Raw genomic sequence first — 16,086 nt, 5'->3', positions numbered from 1 at the left:
ATTTAACTGCTTTACATTGGTTTTATTAAATTGTCATTCTCTCTGTCTCTCTCTTTTTAAATCAAACAAATAATTAAAATAAAATTATTATAATTACATGTGAATTTTTTCCGACATGACGTTATTTTTTTGAGTCAATTTCCTAAATGTTCTTAAATGTACCATGGCTTGACCATAAAAATCTACATATAAGCGCAATGATGTGATTCCGTCATGCTACCGAACACATTTTGGTGGTGGAGCATGAACACCGGAAGTAAGTAGGAGTGAACCCTCCGCGGTGGATGTAGAGTAATAGGTCGGTGGTCTTGTTTTAAAATCTCCTATTCTTGCTCTATAGTTAAGCCCCAAACGGAGACGGCGTGGTTTCCCTTTTATACTGAGTCCTAACTATTATGGCTGATAGCACCAACCCGACGGTGTACGAGATTTTTGAAAGCATGGAGCAGGGACCAGCTGCAGCTACTAGCACTCCCACTGCTCAGGTGAGTTTTCCAGTCTAATTTACTGCGACTAACGTAATGAATTCGCTGTAGTTGCATTAAAAAGCCTATATGTGGCTGCATATACATGTATATACAGCAGTGGTGCAGGGCCAGTGCAGCCCTGTTTGATCCATGTGAAGCTCATTAACTGTTAGCTGACTGTAATTCACAAGGCAAACGTGACTTCTATCAGTGGACAGGAACAACGTCAAATGAAGGAGCTACGAAATATCTATAACATACGCAATTGTAATTATTGTGTATTCTCGGAGTCTTAAAAATAGCCTAGAAAACAGAAACAAACTCTGGTAACTTCTTCTAATCGGGTTTAAAGAGAATATTTTATCCAGTTATGTTTTACGTGCAATGAAAAACTACTATTGAATATTACTGTTTGGTAAAAACATTTTGTAGAAACATGAACATGTTTTGCAAATACTGTATTATTTATGTAAATCTACTTGGCCCAGATGAGCTGAGTTCCATAAATATTTTGGGATTTTTATGAATTTAAAGGGTACTCAAGTATTTACATATTATGAAGTTATCGTAAATATTTTGGACTCAACATGGAGCTGCTGGCCAGGGGACATATTAATTATTATCATCATTGGTTCATTCTCAGTGATACACAGGACTACCTATTAATTCATTAGTAATTTTTTTTTCTTTAATGGATAGGGCACCAACTCTGCCTCCAGGCCAGGGCTCCAGGTTCTTCCAGATCCGGCCCTGGTTTCGTTCCATTCTGTCATACAGAACGGTTTTATAACTGGAGAAAACTGAAGACTTTCTATAACGTCTATGACTTTAAACATCCTGAAAAGTTAACCTGTTATATTCAGAGGCTGCTTACTAAAACATGTTTCTCACTTTTATTACGCAGTTTCTGCATTCTGAGGTTGTTATTTATTTAATGTTGGGGTGTTTTTGGCTCTGTGTTATGTGGGAAGAACACAAAACTACAAAAAAAAGTGCAGATCAAGGTTGAGCTCTGGACTTTGATGTCTGGTTTGATGTCTGTCAATCATTGCCATATTCCATCCAGCCTGACCAGTCCCTGTCAAACAGAGGAGGCATCCTGGTCACCAATAAACTGAGAGCCTCAGTTCGAGTCATTCTTGCCCCCATTGGCCCATCAGAGCTTTTAAAGAATGCGAGGCAGATTTGTTGGTATCATTAGCAAAGATGTGTAAAAAGCCATAAAAAAAATCAGAATAATCTCCACCGACTGCTTTTTTTTTTTTTTAAGAAATTCAACTTTTTGAAGAGAAAAATCCCACAATATTAAATCATGCTTGTGTACGTACCGCTCGACCTGCTGATAGTGAAGAAACAACTTGCAGTTACATGCAGCTGCTCATTGACAGCAATGCTAACTAGCCTTAGCATCAATGAGTGATTGACAGCAGTAAGACCCCGCCTCCCTGGCTGTGATTGGTTGTTTCTGACTGAACTTCAAAAAAAAATTCACAGATCATTTGTCTGATGTTATGCACTAATGGCATAGTGACAGTTTCTAGCAAATATGTAAAATTAGCATATTATTCATATTGTTTAAGGATTCATTTCTGTCCTTGTTCTCCATCAGGCCTGGTTGGACCATCACTCCCGTTCTCTGGGTTTCTTCATGGATGGGAAGTTCATCCTGCCAGCAGACAGACGGAGCCTCTCCCTGACTGATTCCAAAGGTGACAGCTGCGTCCGTGTCATCTGATGACGTTTGATCAGAAATATAATTTCATGTTTCATCCCGTTTCCCCAGGCGGTGTTGTGTGCAGCACGGTGTGCGCTGAGGACGCTGATGTTTCCCAGTGTGCTTCTTCTGCTGCCGCCGGCTGGAAGTCCTGGAGCAGCCTGAGCTGCTCCCAGAGAGCCAAGGCCCTGCTGAGGTCCGACTCGCACACGCTGAACCCAGACCGCTCTGCTGGGCTTTGTTTGAGCCACTAACCTGGATGCTTCATGTCCGCCCCGAACAGGTTGGTGGGCGTCCTCGGGCTGCACGGTCAGTGTGTGTCAGAGCTGTGTGCGCTGTGTGAGGCGTCCTGCTCACCCACCGCCCTGGTCAGGCTGCTGCAGTACTACAGCAGCTGGGCTCAGCTCAGAGACACGCTCATACCCGGCTGGACGCCTGTCGGTGAGAAATCAGCGATGCTGTGTTATTTTAGTTTTATTTTATTTTCAAGGTTTTTGAATTAATTTGATTATTTTCTCTTCCAGGCGTTGTTGTAGTCGTCTCTTCTGATGACTGCTCTCTCTATTCCCTCATGCTCAAAGTCCTGCCAGCGCTGGCCATGGGTAAAACACACACATCTGGATCTCAGATACAGTTTTTGTTTTGACGTCTAAACCTTTAAAATAGTCACAAACATTCCACACATAGTTGTGTTTTTTTATGAAAACAAATATCTCTGCCACATCGTTTAAAAAAATATCATGCCAAACCTATAGGTGGCAGTGTAGCACAAAGCTAAGACCTATATCAGCCAGTCAGATTGCTTCAAAACATCCGCAACTTCCTGTTAGCAATTAAACATGGCACCAAAAGCTTAATTTGTGTGGACAGATATATGCATATAGGTTGAGCTCATTTTAAATAGTGTATTAGAATATAACGTTAAATAAAAAAAAAGAAAAGAAAATGTCCATTTTGAATCATCAATGTATGGACATAGTGGTGCATTATTTGTCACAGACTGTAATGGGAATGGCACCAAATCTCCATTTTCCCATGTATACACGCAAATCTTGACTTTGGAAGGAATTTTTCTAATCAGTTTCAGTGAAATTAAACAGTTTTCGTGTGGACGAGTGGGAAAACAAATACATAAAATGTATTTGTTTTCCCAGATGTCTGGCTACGTGTGGACGAAGACTAAGATGTTTTCAATGTGCCTTGAAAAGCTTTAATAACCCTTGAACTTGACCACAAGCTTTAAAATAGTCTTAAAGTAATGTTCTGTGACTGGAGGGGGTTGAGGCTACCAGTAGCTAGCTGCTAAAATATCATTGCTAGCTAGCTTTTTTTTTTTTTGTATTTGCCATTTGTAATTTCATATTTATCGCCAATTGGCTGGACAAAGTTTACACATTTGTGTGGAGATGTAGGTCTTAATATCTATTCATAATGTTTTAAAAAGTCTTAAATTCTTGTATCTTGAAGATTAAGGCCTTAAAATGTCTCAAATTCATTTTAAGAAGTAAGTCGGCCTTAAACATGGGATTCTGTTTCCAGTTTTAAATTTTAAGCATAAAAAAATGTATGTTGATCTTTCCCATACAATTCTAGTGAAACATTGAAACTTGCGTTTAGAACATTTTTACACAACGTAAGATACTTAAAGGGGTGTGAACACTTTCAGCAGGTTGTACCAGCGCTATCTGTTTGTTCCAGGAAACTCTGTGATTGTCGTTCCCGGTCGGAGCGCCGCCCCTCCAACGCTCCTCTTAGCGCAGCTCTTTACCGGAGCAGGGCTTCCTGCTGGGGCACTTAACATCCTAACAGGAAGTGATGTCACGTTGGGCGCCAAAGTGTCCCGGAATCCCGACGTGAGATTGATCGCTTACTGTGGCAACAAGCAGGTGTGTTACATGTCTGATGGTAGAATTAGCATCCGTTTGTTGAATTATTTTTACATGTGACCTTTCACCCCGCTCCCTCTCAGGACGGGCTGGCTCTGTGTAAGGCCTCAGCAGGGATGGGCGTCCCTGTGTCCGTCTCCTCATGCGTTGGTGCCACCTGCCCCTTTATCATCTTTGAGTCAGCTGACATCGACAGCGCCGTGGATGAAGTCATACAGATTGCTTTCAAGAAGAAGGAGGTGGGAGAAGAAGCAGCTGCAGCTTGTCTCTTGTTTTCTGTAAATCCACCAAAGTGTTGAGTTGTAAACTTTTCTCTTTGCCTTCAGGTCCACTGGGTGCTGTGTGTTCAGGAGAGTGTGTCGGACAGCGTTGTGGCCCGGCTAAAGCTGCGCATGGCAAACATAAAGAGTGTACCTCTGAGCAGCGACGCAGACAGGGTCCTGGTGGATGCTGCAGTACAGGAGGCTCTGCAGCAGGGGGCGACGGTTAGTTTCAAACCCTCAGGAAGCTACGAATGCTTAAAAATGTAATGCTGGATTCCAGTTGTAGTCGAAACTATGACAAAGTCAACTGAAAAGCGAAATCGCATCCCCCACTGGGAAAATGGGATCAGCTTCAGCTACCATCAGTTACAACTTTTAAGACTGACTTCACGTTTCAAAATGGCCACTCCTCGCATCAGTGGTAGTAAGATGTGGTGGAAGTACGTTTGTTTTACAAGACACATATAAAGATGCTTCTTAAATTAATGTTACATTCAAGCAACTGAACATATAATCCAAACAAATTAAAATGGAAAGTACAGCTTAAAACGATGTTTTCAAACAGTGTTTATGGGTGTCGCCATGTTGAAATTCTGACTTTTAACCAGACGCCTTCACCCGGAGTCAAACCCAGCTCTGAGTTCCCATTTCCCAGGTGACTGGAAGGCATCAAAATGAACCCCTGTGTGAAAGCAAAATCCTGCCTCCAGACCAGTTCCACTAAAGTGGGCGGAGCCAGGAGACACTAAGGGGCGTGGCCAATTGTTGGGTTGACGAGAAATCCCTGTGGCCAACTTATCCACTGTCTCTATATGTAGTCACTTTTCAGACCCCAATAAGAACTTTTTTTTTTTTTTTTTTCCCAGAAAAAGCGACTATCAACAATGTGACTTGTGACTTTTTCCTTTGTTACCTGAGACTTTTATGGCAACATGTGAAAACACCAGATGGTTTTCTAGTCAAACACCTGCCTCTGTGATGTAAACATCAACCAAGCTTTACTGTTTGTAACCAATAGGGTGTCTTTCTGGGTGTCTTTAATCTGGATATTTTACTTTGGTTTTTATCTTTTTATAAACAAAGTTATTAGAAATAAGTGTCCTTATTAAAATTCCACTGCAGTAGGCACCCTTTAGCCCAAAGGGGACAGCAAAAGATGGTTTTGGGAAAAATATTGCAGAACTGAACAAATTTACACTAAAGTGTCAACATTTGCACAGAAACAAAGATAGCACTATTAAGAGCCTACTTGGACACTATCTGCAAAAAATGTTGGTTTGAGGATTAGTTACACTTTAAGATCTCATAGAAAAAGAGTTTCTAGACTTGTCACACGTTGTGTTTTAGTTAGTTTTGTTCTTTAGTTGCATTTTAATTAAGGGTTTTGGAACTTTTGTCTTGAAATTTCAAAGCTATACAAAAATGTGACGAAACAAACTGACAGACATTTAAACCGCCTTCCAAAAGTATTCATATTTAATCAAAAAAAATTTCAGGTTAAAACTGCCTGGTTTTGTTTTGTGTTTTTTTTTGTTTTTCTTTTTACAAAAAGTCTGTACTTGCACCCAGTGCCTCAGAGACAGTGTTTCTATAGAACTACATTTAGCTGCTAGCAGCTTGCTTTTGTAGGCACTCAAGCGTTCAGCCATGTTTTCTTTGTGGAACAGGTCGAGCTCAGCCAGACTGGATCAAGAGCTTCTTTGAACAGTGATTTTCAATACTGCTGCAGTTGGATTTAGCTCTAAAAAGGGGCTAAAGATGAGTTCTGAATGTTAGCTGATGGAATCAGGACGGGGTTAAAAGGTTTTCCCGTTTTGTGTCCCCGTCCTCAGCTGGTCCAGCCCTGCGGTGTCAGTCCCGGGGCCCGGTACCCCCCCACGGTGCTCTGTGGGGCGGCCCCTTCCTCTCCATATGTGGTCACTCCACCTCCTGGGCCTCTGCTGCCTCTGCTGATGTTCAGGAGCAACACAGAAGCTGTGCTGCTGGGTAAACAAACAACACTTTAAAAAATGTGCCATTCTGTCAAACTCCCCTTTTACTAAAGCATTTTTAAAATTCAGGGAATAGCATCTGTTGCTGAAACATAAAAGCTTTCTACATGGATTTCACTGTTGTTCATTGAATCAATCACATATTTAAATAGAATTCAACCCCGGGTGTTTGGTGCTGTCATTGTTGTCGCTCTGTTTCCACACAGGGAACCACAGCCCTCATGGCCACGCAGCGTCCATCTGGACTGAAGACCTCACCCTGGCTCTGGAGACCGCTAAGAGGTTCACATTACTAAACATGTTTTTGTTATGCTACCAAAACGCATCATCTCATTACTCTTACAGGGGCAGTATTATGTAAAATTGACTTTTTTGAACTTTACATCATGTTGTAATGTCATTCCTTCATCAAAAACATACCTGGTGTGTTGGCTTGATTCTTTCATGCATGTTTGAGAAATCCTTTAATCTCCATGGCAACCATTCAGTTGTGCAAAACACCTGGGTGGACCTAGCTCTGCTCCTCCTCAAAGCTGCAGTTCCCAATCTTCTGCCTGACAGAGCAGGTGTACTCAGCTCCTTCAGACTAGCCAGCAGCAGTTAGCAAACACCCGGTGGAACTGCACATCAGCTAAGCTTATTATATGAGCTACTTCTCAGTGCAACGTTAATTAAATGAAATGTTAAAGAGTTAATAGAGGAGCCATGTTGTGTTGACTTGCTGAAGGCGGAGTTTCAGAAAGAGCAGGAGTTTTTAAAGAGACAGAGGCCCAATTTCAAGGAGTTGAATTATGAAGTAAAATTCATTTTATGTTATATTTGATATACAACACATATTTATAGGAGCTGAAGGTAATGTAGTTACTGTATTATCCTATAAAATGGCACTATGTGCTTGGAAAACGCATAGCACTGCCCCTTTAATATCTGTAAATATTTTTAGAACTGTTAAGTTAGTCCCTCCAATTTTTAGCAATTTCTCAATCGTGAAAATTAAACCAAAATCATCAGACACCAGAACTTTTTTCACACTAGTGCATAATTGTTATCTTATTGCAAATTTTCTGGAAAAATTGTCAAGAAAAAAACTTTGGATTTAAGTGATGCCAACTCTCACCTGCAGGTGGCAGTACTTCTTACTTCTACCAAGCTGCTGCCTCAGCCTTACTTCTTGTTCATGACTGATATATCGAGTAACACGTAGTTACGTTTACCGTCATGTATAAGTGCAAATATTCCAAAATTCCTTGCTAATATTTGTAACGTAGAAGCTCAAATATTGTGAAACTCTTGTTGATTTTTTTTTTTTACCCTCTTCCTGTGACTGTTTTCCTCCAGTCTGTCTGTGGGCTCGGTGTGGGTGAACTCCAGCTCCGTCTCCGATCCATGTTTTCCCGTTTCCGGTCACAAAGACAGTGGAACCGGCACCGACGGAGGACAGGAGGTGAGTTTGGATCTTTTTTCACCATGGCAACAGTTTGACTGTTCATCCCTGTGAAGCCACACAGCTGACTGCAGTAAAACACAATAAGCAATATTTTCATTTCGAACCCACTTTCGCTGCTAACCGATGGAATAAATAGACATTTGAGCTCAAAAACAAATATTTATAGTTTTTAATCTGTTATTCAGGTTATTTAACCATCAGATTGGTACAAAATGCTAATCTATCCATTCAGTGTTCCAGTGTTTCAGGAAGCAGAGATACTGGATATTTCCCCCCTTAGCCTTTTTTACATGTTGTCACATTACAACCATAAACATCAACATGTTTTTTGGACAATACAACACAAACAATTATGTAACTGCAAAGTGAAAGACGGTATTTGGTTCCCTTGAATCATTCATTGCTTTGTAGAATCCTCTCTGAGCTCAAGCTCAGTCAGACGGCACAGGGAGCATCTGTGAAGATTAATTTTAAAGTTTTGCCACAGATTTTTCATGGGCTTTAGCAACTTTTCAGACAAAAAAATTCTGGTGTCGGCCAGAATTAGAATCGGCAGGCCAAGCTATTTAAAGATCTTTGATTGGTGCAGTCCTACTAATAACGATTCTTATCTCTCCTCCAGGGCCTGTACCAGTTCCTGCGTCCTTCCTTTTCTTCTCCTCTTCCTCGCCCGTCTCCTGTTTCTTTGGAATACTCAAAGTTTGGAACAGAAGCTGCCCAGGTTGTCATTCCTGATAGCACAGATGGTGCCAGGCAGGTTTTTAATCCTCCCCAGATTAAATGATACACTATAGAGTAGCTAGCACAGAGGTAAATGTTTCTCTCTCTGTGTGACAGCATCCCTCAGTCCTACCCTCAGTTTGTCGGTGGTAAAGCATGTAAATCGGTGTCAGGCTGCAGTGTGGCTGTTCAGGCACCAGGGGGCGACAGCGTGCTGGCCTTTTGTCCCGATGGAGGCCGAAAAGACGTCCGGAATGCCGTGGAGGCTGCGATCAAAGTTCAGCCTGGGTGAGAGCTTTGAGCACATATTCACAAATAAAAACAAACAGCATAATGAAAAGAAACATGTTCTAACTAAGGAAGAGACAGGTTTTTATTCAGCTGGTTACAAGAAAGAAGGAAAGGAAGAAAAAGAAACGAAAAACAAGAAACACAGAAAGAAAACAAGACAGAAAAAAGCACGAAGAAACAAAGAAAAATACACAAATGATTTAAATAAAAGAGGAAGAACCTGAAACCTTTAACAAAACTGATATCTCCCTTTAACTTACAAATATTTTCATAAACCTACATCTGTAAGGTTGCACAGTCAATAACCAGGCCACATTTGTTTATGCTGGTATTAAAGATGGGAAGGAAAAAATATTCAGAAACTAGATTTTGTCCCTTTACAGTTGAGTAAAAATGCAGCCAACTGGAAGAAAGTAAAAAATAAGCATTAAACATTTTCTATCATTTGTATCACGTGGGCTGACCAAGGCCGAAACATGTCCAAACATACAGTAACTAGCTATCGTTAAGTGGAGCTTTTCAAGTTCAGACTCAGAAGAAAACACATTTTATTGTCTTCCCGTGCTCCTCTTGTTATTCCTCCCTAGTTCAATGTGATAGAGATAAGACTGTTCCTGCTGAGTCAGACAGTGTCTGAACAAAGTCCAGAGATTAATCATCAACAGAGAGTGATGAAACGATTTGTAATAAACACATCGTCTCTGATTCTGAACAGCTGCTGGCAAAACTCTGTAAACGTTCAGAGTTGGTGATCACGCACCGAAATATGACGGAGCGACACAAAGTGGTGTGAATGGTGGAGTAGAGCTGCAGCTAGCGATTAGATTAGCAATCGAGTTATTCCAACAGTTTATTGGACAAAGAAAATTAGCACTTTCTGCAGAGTTATTTATCTGCTTAAGTTTGTTTTGTACAACATTAAGAATACATGAAAAATGGAAATAACTGATTCAATTCCTTGTTTAAATAAGAAAATAAACATTGTATTTCCTTAGAACAACAAAGCATTCATTTAGTGAACAATTGATCATTTGCAGCAAAAGATGCATCTGCATGTAAAGTAGAATACTTCTAAATGTGATAAGCTCAGCCCCTTCTGCTTGACTTAACATGGCTGCAGTGTAGGACTGACCTGTTGATTTATTTTTGTATGAACAATTATTAACTGGACAGAAAAAGATGCTTAATTGGAGATTTAGTTTTCATAGTTTGAACCAGGTGAAGCTAAAACTGCTGGGTAGAACATATTTATTTCCACAGACCCATTTGTTAACGTCAAAGTCCAGTAAGAATCATTCTAACACTCCTTTCCTCCTTCAGCTGGATGAAGAAGAGTCCATCTGCACGCGCTCAGTCGCTCTACTCTCTGGCTAAAGGTTTGGAGTCCAGGAGGAAGGAGGTTTCTGCGTCGGTCGGCGCCCAGCTGGGGGTTCCAGCCGAGGAAGCTGACAGAGAGGTGGAGCTCAGCGTTGGCCGGCTCAACGTCTGGGCGGCGTACTGTGACAAAGTACAAGGTGGCTCCCCGGTGAGGCCCTTAGAATCTCTGCAGTGCCGCGCATCGCTGTGGTCAGTGTTGACCGTCTCCTCCTCTTCCTCAGCCCATGACCCAGTCCGGCGCCGCGCTCTCCTTCCCCGAACCACTGGGGGTCGTCGGGATCGTCTTACCTGACAACGCGCCCCTCCTCTCCATGGTAACCGTTCTCGGGGCAGCCATCGCAACAGGCAACGCGGTCGTCATGGTGCCCAGTCAGAGGTTTCCACTCCCCGCATTGGCTTTTGTTCAGGTAAAAGAGCAATTTAGCACTGATGCAACAGATACAGAGATGCGAAAAAATATTTATGAAGTTCATATTAGGGATGCACAATATATCAGCAATAACAGTGGTATTGATCACTGCTAGTAATTTTTTAAACATATCAGTATGAATCCAATAAAAGAAACTTGGCCCATAACAACTAGTTAACATCTTATTGCCGTTTATGTTTCTTGGGACGTGGTTGGCCATTGAGCGCACCGATAAAGGCGCTCAGGCTGGCCAATCAATCGGCTCCATTTTCCTTGAATTTGGAAAATCGGCGATCGACTGATGTTTACATGTGAAACCGATCGTATTCACTAACCTTATCTATCCTGACAAAAGTCTGATAATTAGCTACTAGCTGATTATAAATTTGTGCAAAACTTGGTCAATATATTGGAAAAAAAAACTCGCAATTGCGGTGTTTCCATTAAATATGAAATGCAGTTAAAATCACAAGTGAATAAGTTTGTTTTTGCAACAGGTTTTTAAGAAACATGCTACAGACTCATCCTTCAAATGATTCCTGTCATCTTTTTCTTTGTGGTTTTCGTGATTGGCAACATCTGCTTGTTGACCAATGTGACTCATTTGATGTGAAAAAAGTGTTTCCATTGCATTTTTGCTAAATAAACCAATTTACGGCTGAATAAGACCTCATCTTGGCTGCAAAATGTTTTATCGATAATCAAAATTACCGTGTTTCCATCAAGCAAATTTATTTTCAGGATGTCAAATTGTGGAGTTAGATGATCAATGGAAACGCAGTTACTGTTCCCTCGGTATCTGCCATAGTCAAACCTGCCCACCAGGTCACCTCTACATGGGCCTGGTTAACAGCAGTCACCCCGCTGTGGCCAACTTAGCAACTTTGTCGCTATTGAAAGGGTTTAGATTTATCGGTTATCAGCCGACAATAATATCGATTTTCTTAATCAGCCAAACATTTTCTATCAGTGCATTCCTCGTTTATAACCTTCAGAATCTCATTTTAAGACATTTTCCTGATCTCACCTGCACTCAGATTTGTATCTTTCGTGCATGTTTTGGTCCTCATCAGGTGCTCCAGTCCTCTGACCTGCCTGCAGGTCTGGTGAACATCATCACAGGAAATCGAGACCAGCTCACGGTGGCGCTGGCTAATCACAGCGTCATCAAGGCCATCTGGTACTGGGGCAGCGCCCAGGTGAGGACGACACGCTACCATCGTTAAATATAATAGACAGTTTATATATATATATAAATAATATGTATAATCTGATCATGTCTCTGTCCTGTGTGTTGTTTCAGGGCTGTCAGTACCTGCAGCACACCTGCACCAGCCCGCTGAAAACCCTCAGGCTGTCCTGGCAACAGGACGGGGAGGGGCGCGGCGCAGCCCCGGACTGGGCTCAGCCTCACCCGTCCCTGATGGAAGACCTGTGGAGAAACGCGGTCCAGTGGAAAAGCGTGTGGATTCCGACCGCATGAGACGCTGACCCCGTCCAGCAGCAGAGAGAACAGAAGGATGTTTGGTTATTAGTTCTGGCAGGAAGTGAAATCAGGTTAATTATTAACAGCAATACTCAAGATGATTTACTCACTTTTTACATTCTGTCCAAATATATCAAATATATGAGGACCATTTTTTTATTATTATTATTCACACTTTTTTTTTTCACTGGCAGTACTTTTTCATACTGTCAAAGTAAAAAGTGCGATTCTAACTGAACAGTGCTGACATGATGTTATATTTTGTGTTGAAATCATTTCATTTTCTCTGGATCTATCAGTGTTACACACATATTGGATAATGATGTTAAAAATCTCTGACAGATGTCAGTAAAGTGTCGGCCTTGGAGTCTGGGACATTGTGCTTGATTTGGCCAAACCGCAGCAGGGTTAGTGGGCGGGGCTTCTGTCTCCATGGTTTCAGCTCATTCACTCACATTTGGTGAGTTGAAACGTCTGGACTTAAACATAATACGGTTATTGTGACCAGTCTTTGTTGAAATGTCACTGTTTTAACGAATACTGTACTTTCCAGAAGTCTTCATACCCTCTGAATGTTTTTATTACCTTTTTAACCTAGGTTTGCACCAATAGATCCTTAATTTTGGATGATCGGCGGTCGGCTGATTTCTTACATGTGAAACCAATATTTTCTACCTCTGCAAAGATCGTTGTCACTATGTTTGGAGACATTTCAAATAGAGATGCACAATATATCGCAACTAACATCGGTATCAGCCGATATTAGTAATTTTTTTTTTTAGCATGTCAGTATTGGTCCAATTAATAAAACTAAGCCAAGATAAACAACAGATATTTACTTTCATCTTGTTCACATCTGTTTCTGGTCTCTTCAGTAGAGAAATATTAGTCAAATAAAAAAATATCGACCACAACAGTAATATTAATGTTGGGTACCAACATCAACACAAATGTTCATCTGTGTGCATCCCTAATTTCAAACAAAGAAAAATTATATTGGCTGATGAAGCTTTTTAAAAATTGGTGATTGGCCAGGAAACTGCAACTGGTGAGCCACTAGTTTAAACATGACTTTATGGGTATTTCATCTAGATTTTTTTTTTTTTTTGACAAATGAACACAAATGGTGCATCATTATAAAGTAAAAAGAAGAGAATTTACAAAGTCTAAGTTTGTACACTTGGATTAGGCGACCTCTGAAGGGATTTTATTGCACTTGATTTTATTCAGGGGTGTCAGAGTGAAGGATGTGAATACCAACTTTGCCAGAGATTTGTTAAATTTTTACGACATTGTATCTTTCTCTTTTCACTTCAAAATGACGCACTACTATCATGTCGGCCTGTCACGTAAAATCCCAATGAAATAAACTGAAGTTTATGGTTTATAATGTGACAAAATGTATAAAAGATTGAAGAAGTATCAATACCTTAAAAAGGTCCTAGATATGCAGTTTTGATCTCTAACATCTTACCTAACTGCCTTACTGTTACACACCAGAGGTCTATTCAGGTCCACCAGACTGAAGCGTCATCATCATGGGCTTCAGAATGACTTGTAGTGTTAACTGCTTAAAGTGACTGAGCTTAGTCTTCCCAGAAGGCTCTGTGTTGACAACAGTTAGATCTTTGTGGAACCGTGCCTGCATCTGTGGCCAAGTATAAACAGGACTGTCAGTGACTTGGCAAAAAAAAAAGCTAGCTCAGTTAAAAAAATGACTGTAGATTTTGCTTGTATGTCTTTTTTACTGTACCATAAAACTGTAATAGAGGCCATGGGTTCACTGCAGTGTAAACATTCTCTTCAAGATGTGAACATCTATGTCGAAATTGTGTGATTAAAGTTATTTTGAAATGTTTGTTACCACAGACTCACCTGGTACGTTTCTGTCCTAAACCATAAATTAAAGAATTACACAAAGTATGCAATTTGTTGTGTAACTTGGTGCCTTAATGAATGATCTTGAATGCATTTCTGCATGCTTACCAGATTTCACTTGTAGGTTTGTTGCTTTTGAGTTTACAAATTTAGAATTAATTTTATTGCTAGTTTATATTTACCCAGAACTCCTTCTATTATTGCTAATACGCTAGCCTAACCATTTCTTTCCACTCTTATCTCTCTTCGCTGCTCCATCTGGGCTTCTTCCCAATTAAGTGAATTTCTCCGGTACTATTTCTAACCGGACCAATCGGCAAACAGAAGGAGAAATTGTGAAAGATGACATCGATTTTCTGTGCTTTTTAAAAGGTTTTAGCAATGGCAGCAGAGGAAATGAACAGAGTCGCTCAATCCATGTTGGTCACACTTCCAAATGCTGAATTAACGTTAACAGCCGCCTCGTTGGGATTAGTACTTTTCTCTTCGTAGTGAAGGATGGTTGTTCACAGCGTTCGGTAAGCTTCATAGTGTCAAACTAGCGCAATACCTACATCACAGCCAAATGTTAGAAGTTGAGTAAAATTAAAAACTTCAAGAGTCCACGCCTTCATCAAGAAATCATTTCTAAATAGCCAAGCAAAGAACAAGTAGTTGGATTTTAGCATCATGTAGATGGACCTGGTGCTAATAGCTTACCTTGTGGTCAAAAGATGTCATAGAGAAGCTTTCTGTGTTTTAACATCCACATAAAATCTGTTACTAAATTAGCTTTCGAGCTTGAAAACATTTCCTGAATAAAGAGTTTTTTGGACAGGACATATAACCTCTGATTCTGATTTTAACTGGTCGGTTTCCTGACAGATCTGACTTTTTAAGCACAGGCCATAAATATTCATAATGGCTGCTGTGTAGACTTCTGGAGGGCAATATTAGCTTAAAGTTAGCTTAATGTTAGCCTGCTTTATCCATTAACTTGTTTTGATGTGTTTAGAATCATTGGATCATCACTTGTGATATTAAAAATCTCTTGTTTCCACCATGTTTTTTATGTGTTCTTCGTACATGGTCTCCTTCAAACAAACTGTTGTCATCTCAAACTTATTTGATCATTAAGACCTACTATGGTCTATTTATGCTGGCATTTTTGTTTCAGAAAACCACTCCGTCTGTGGCAGCAAGTAGTAAAACTCACTTCACTGTGGACAGAGATGCAGGCAGCACATAATTAGACGACATGAGTAAAAAGGATTTGCTCCTAGCATCTCATTTTCAGAAACCAGTTTTGCTTCCCTTTTAGTTTTCTCCCAAACTGGTTCCAGCCAGAAGCCTGCTGACGTAAACACCTCTGTGGTCACAAGACCTGTCTCCTCCCTCCACTGTCTAATCTGAAGAGGAACAAAGTACCAGGAAGCGCAACCGAGAAACCGAGGAATGCCGAGTCACAACAGTGACACGGCTCTTTTTTAGTGCTAACTCACATCCTACTTCTGAGAAAAAGCTGACTAATAGTGTCATATGATAGAAAAAGAGATGGAAAGGTATTGACAGAAATGCAGAGTCACTGTCTGAGTTTAGCTAAAAGTTTTGCCTACAATAAATTGTAGATTTTAAACTGTGGATCAGAGATACGATCCTGGACTTCAGCTGTGATGCAAATCAACTTTCTTTCTTTGAGGTTTTATTGTTCTCCATTAATTTCATATCTATTTCTGCTTTATTTCTCTATTTCTCTGTTTATTTAAAGGGACAATTCCCATTAATAAACAGCTTTATTTACACAACGGACAAGAGTTTAAAGAGTTTAGACTCTTTAAACTCTTTTGTCCGTTGTGTAAATAAAGCTGATTCAGTCCTACATGCTAATTTCAATTTGCAGCCTCTGGTAGATGAATGGTATAAAACACATTCTGTAAAGAACAAGCTTCCCTTCCAGAACATTTAGACCACAGTTGCTTTTTATTTCTAAATAAAGACGTCAACATGTTAAGGAACAGGCTTTTTACATATTCAACATTGTTCAGTGCCAAGAATGCAGTTGGTTGCTTCCTCTAATCTCATGGGGACTTTTTCCACTTTGTCTCACATATTTCTAATTTCATAAGCGTTCCATTGATCAAAGCAAAGATTACAAAATGTGCCAGGAAACATAAACCA

General features: G+C 40.4%; 1 protein-coding gene across 2 annotated transcripts; it reads left to right on the top strand.

Moving 5' to 3' along the window:
* The first annotated feature begins 195 nt into the window (after positions 1 to 195).
* On the top strand, positions 196 to 13,914 carry aldh16a1 (aldehyde dehydrogenase 16 family, member A1). Of its 2 annotated transcripts, XM_088008087.1 has the most exons (18): positions 196 to 256; positions 341 to 485; positions 2,077 to 2,176; positions 2,251 to 2,377; positions 2,465 to 2,622; positions 2,706 to 2,783; positions 3,880 to 4,067; positions 4,151 to 4,306; positions 4,394 to 4,552; positions 6,163 to 6,316; positions 6,528 to 6,603; positions 7,660 to 7,765; positions 8,391 to 8,521; positions 8,606 to 8,776; positions 10,100 to 10,304; positions 10,378 to 10,563; positions 11,639 to 11,764; positions 11,869 to 13,914. In XM_088008087.1, the coding sequence occupies exons 2-18, from the start codon at positions 396 to 398 to the stop codon at positions 12,046 to 12,048; spliced, it is 2,391 nt and encodes a 796-aa protein (XP_087864213.1). In that variant the 5' UTR covers positions 196 to 256; positions 341 to 395; the 3' UTR covers positions 12,049 to 13,914. The 2 variants fall into 2 exon arrangements, with proteins under 2 accessions (XP_087864213.1, XP_014867671.1); XM_015012185.2 differs by lacking the exon at positions 196 to 256 and having other exon boundaries at positions 270 to 485.
* Positions 13,915 to 16,086: the final 2,172 nt, after the last annotated feature.

The sequence above is a fragment of the Poecilia mexicana genome, unplaced genomic scaffold (genome assembly GCF_051168715.1).
Source record: "Poecilia mexicana isolate PSO_F unplaced genomic scaffold, ASM5116871v1 scaffold_8, whole genome shotgun sequence".
Taxonomy (NCBI): Eukaryota; Metazoa; Chordata; class Actinopteri; order Cyprinodontiformes; family Poeciliidae; genus Poecilia; species Poecilia mexicana.
This window is presented reverse-complemented; position numbering and strand designations above follow the sequence as displayed.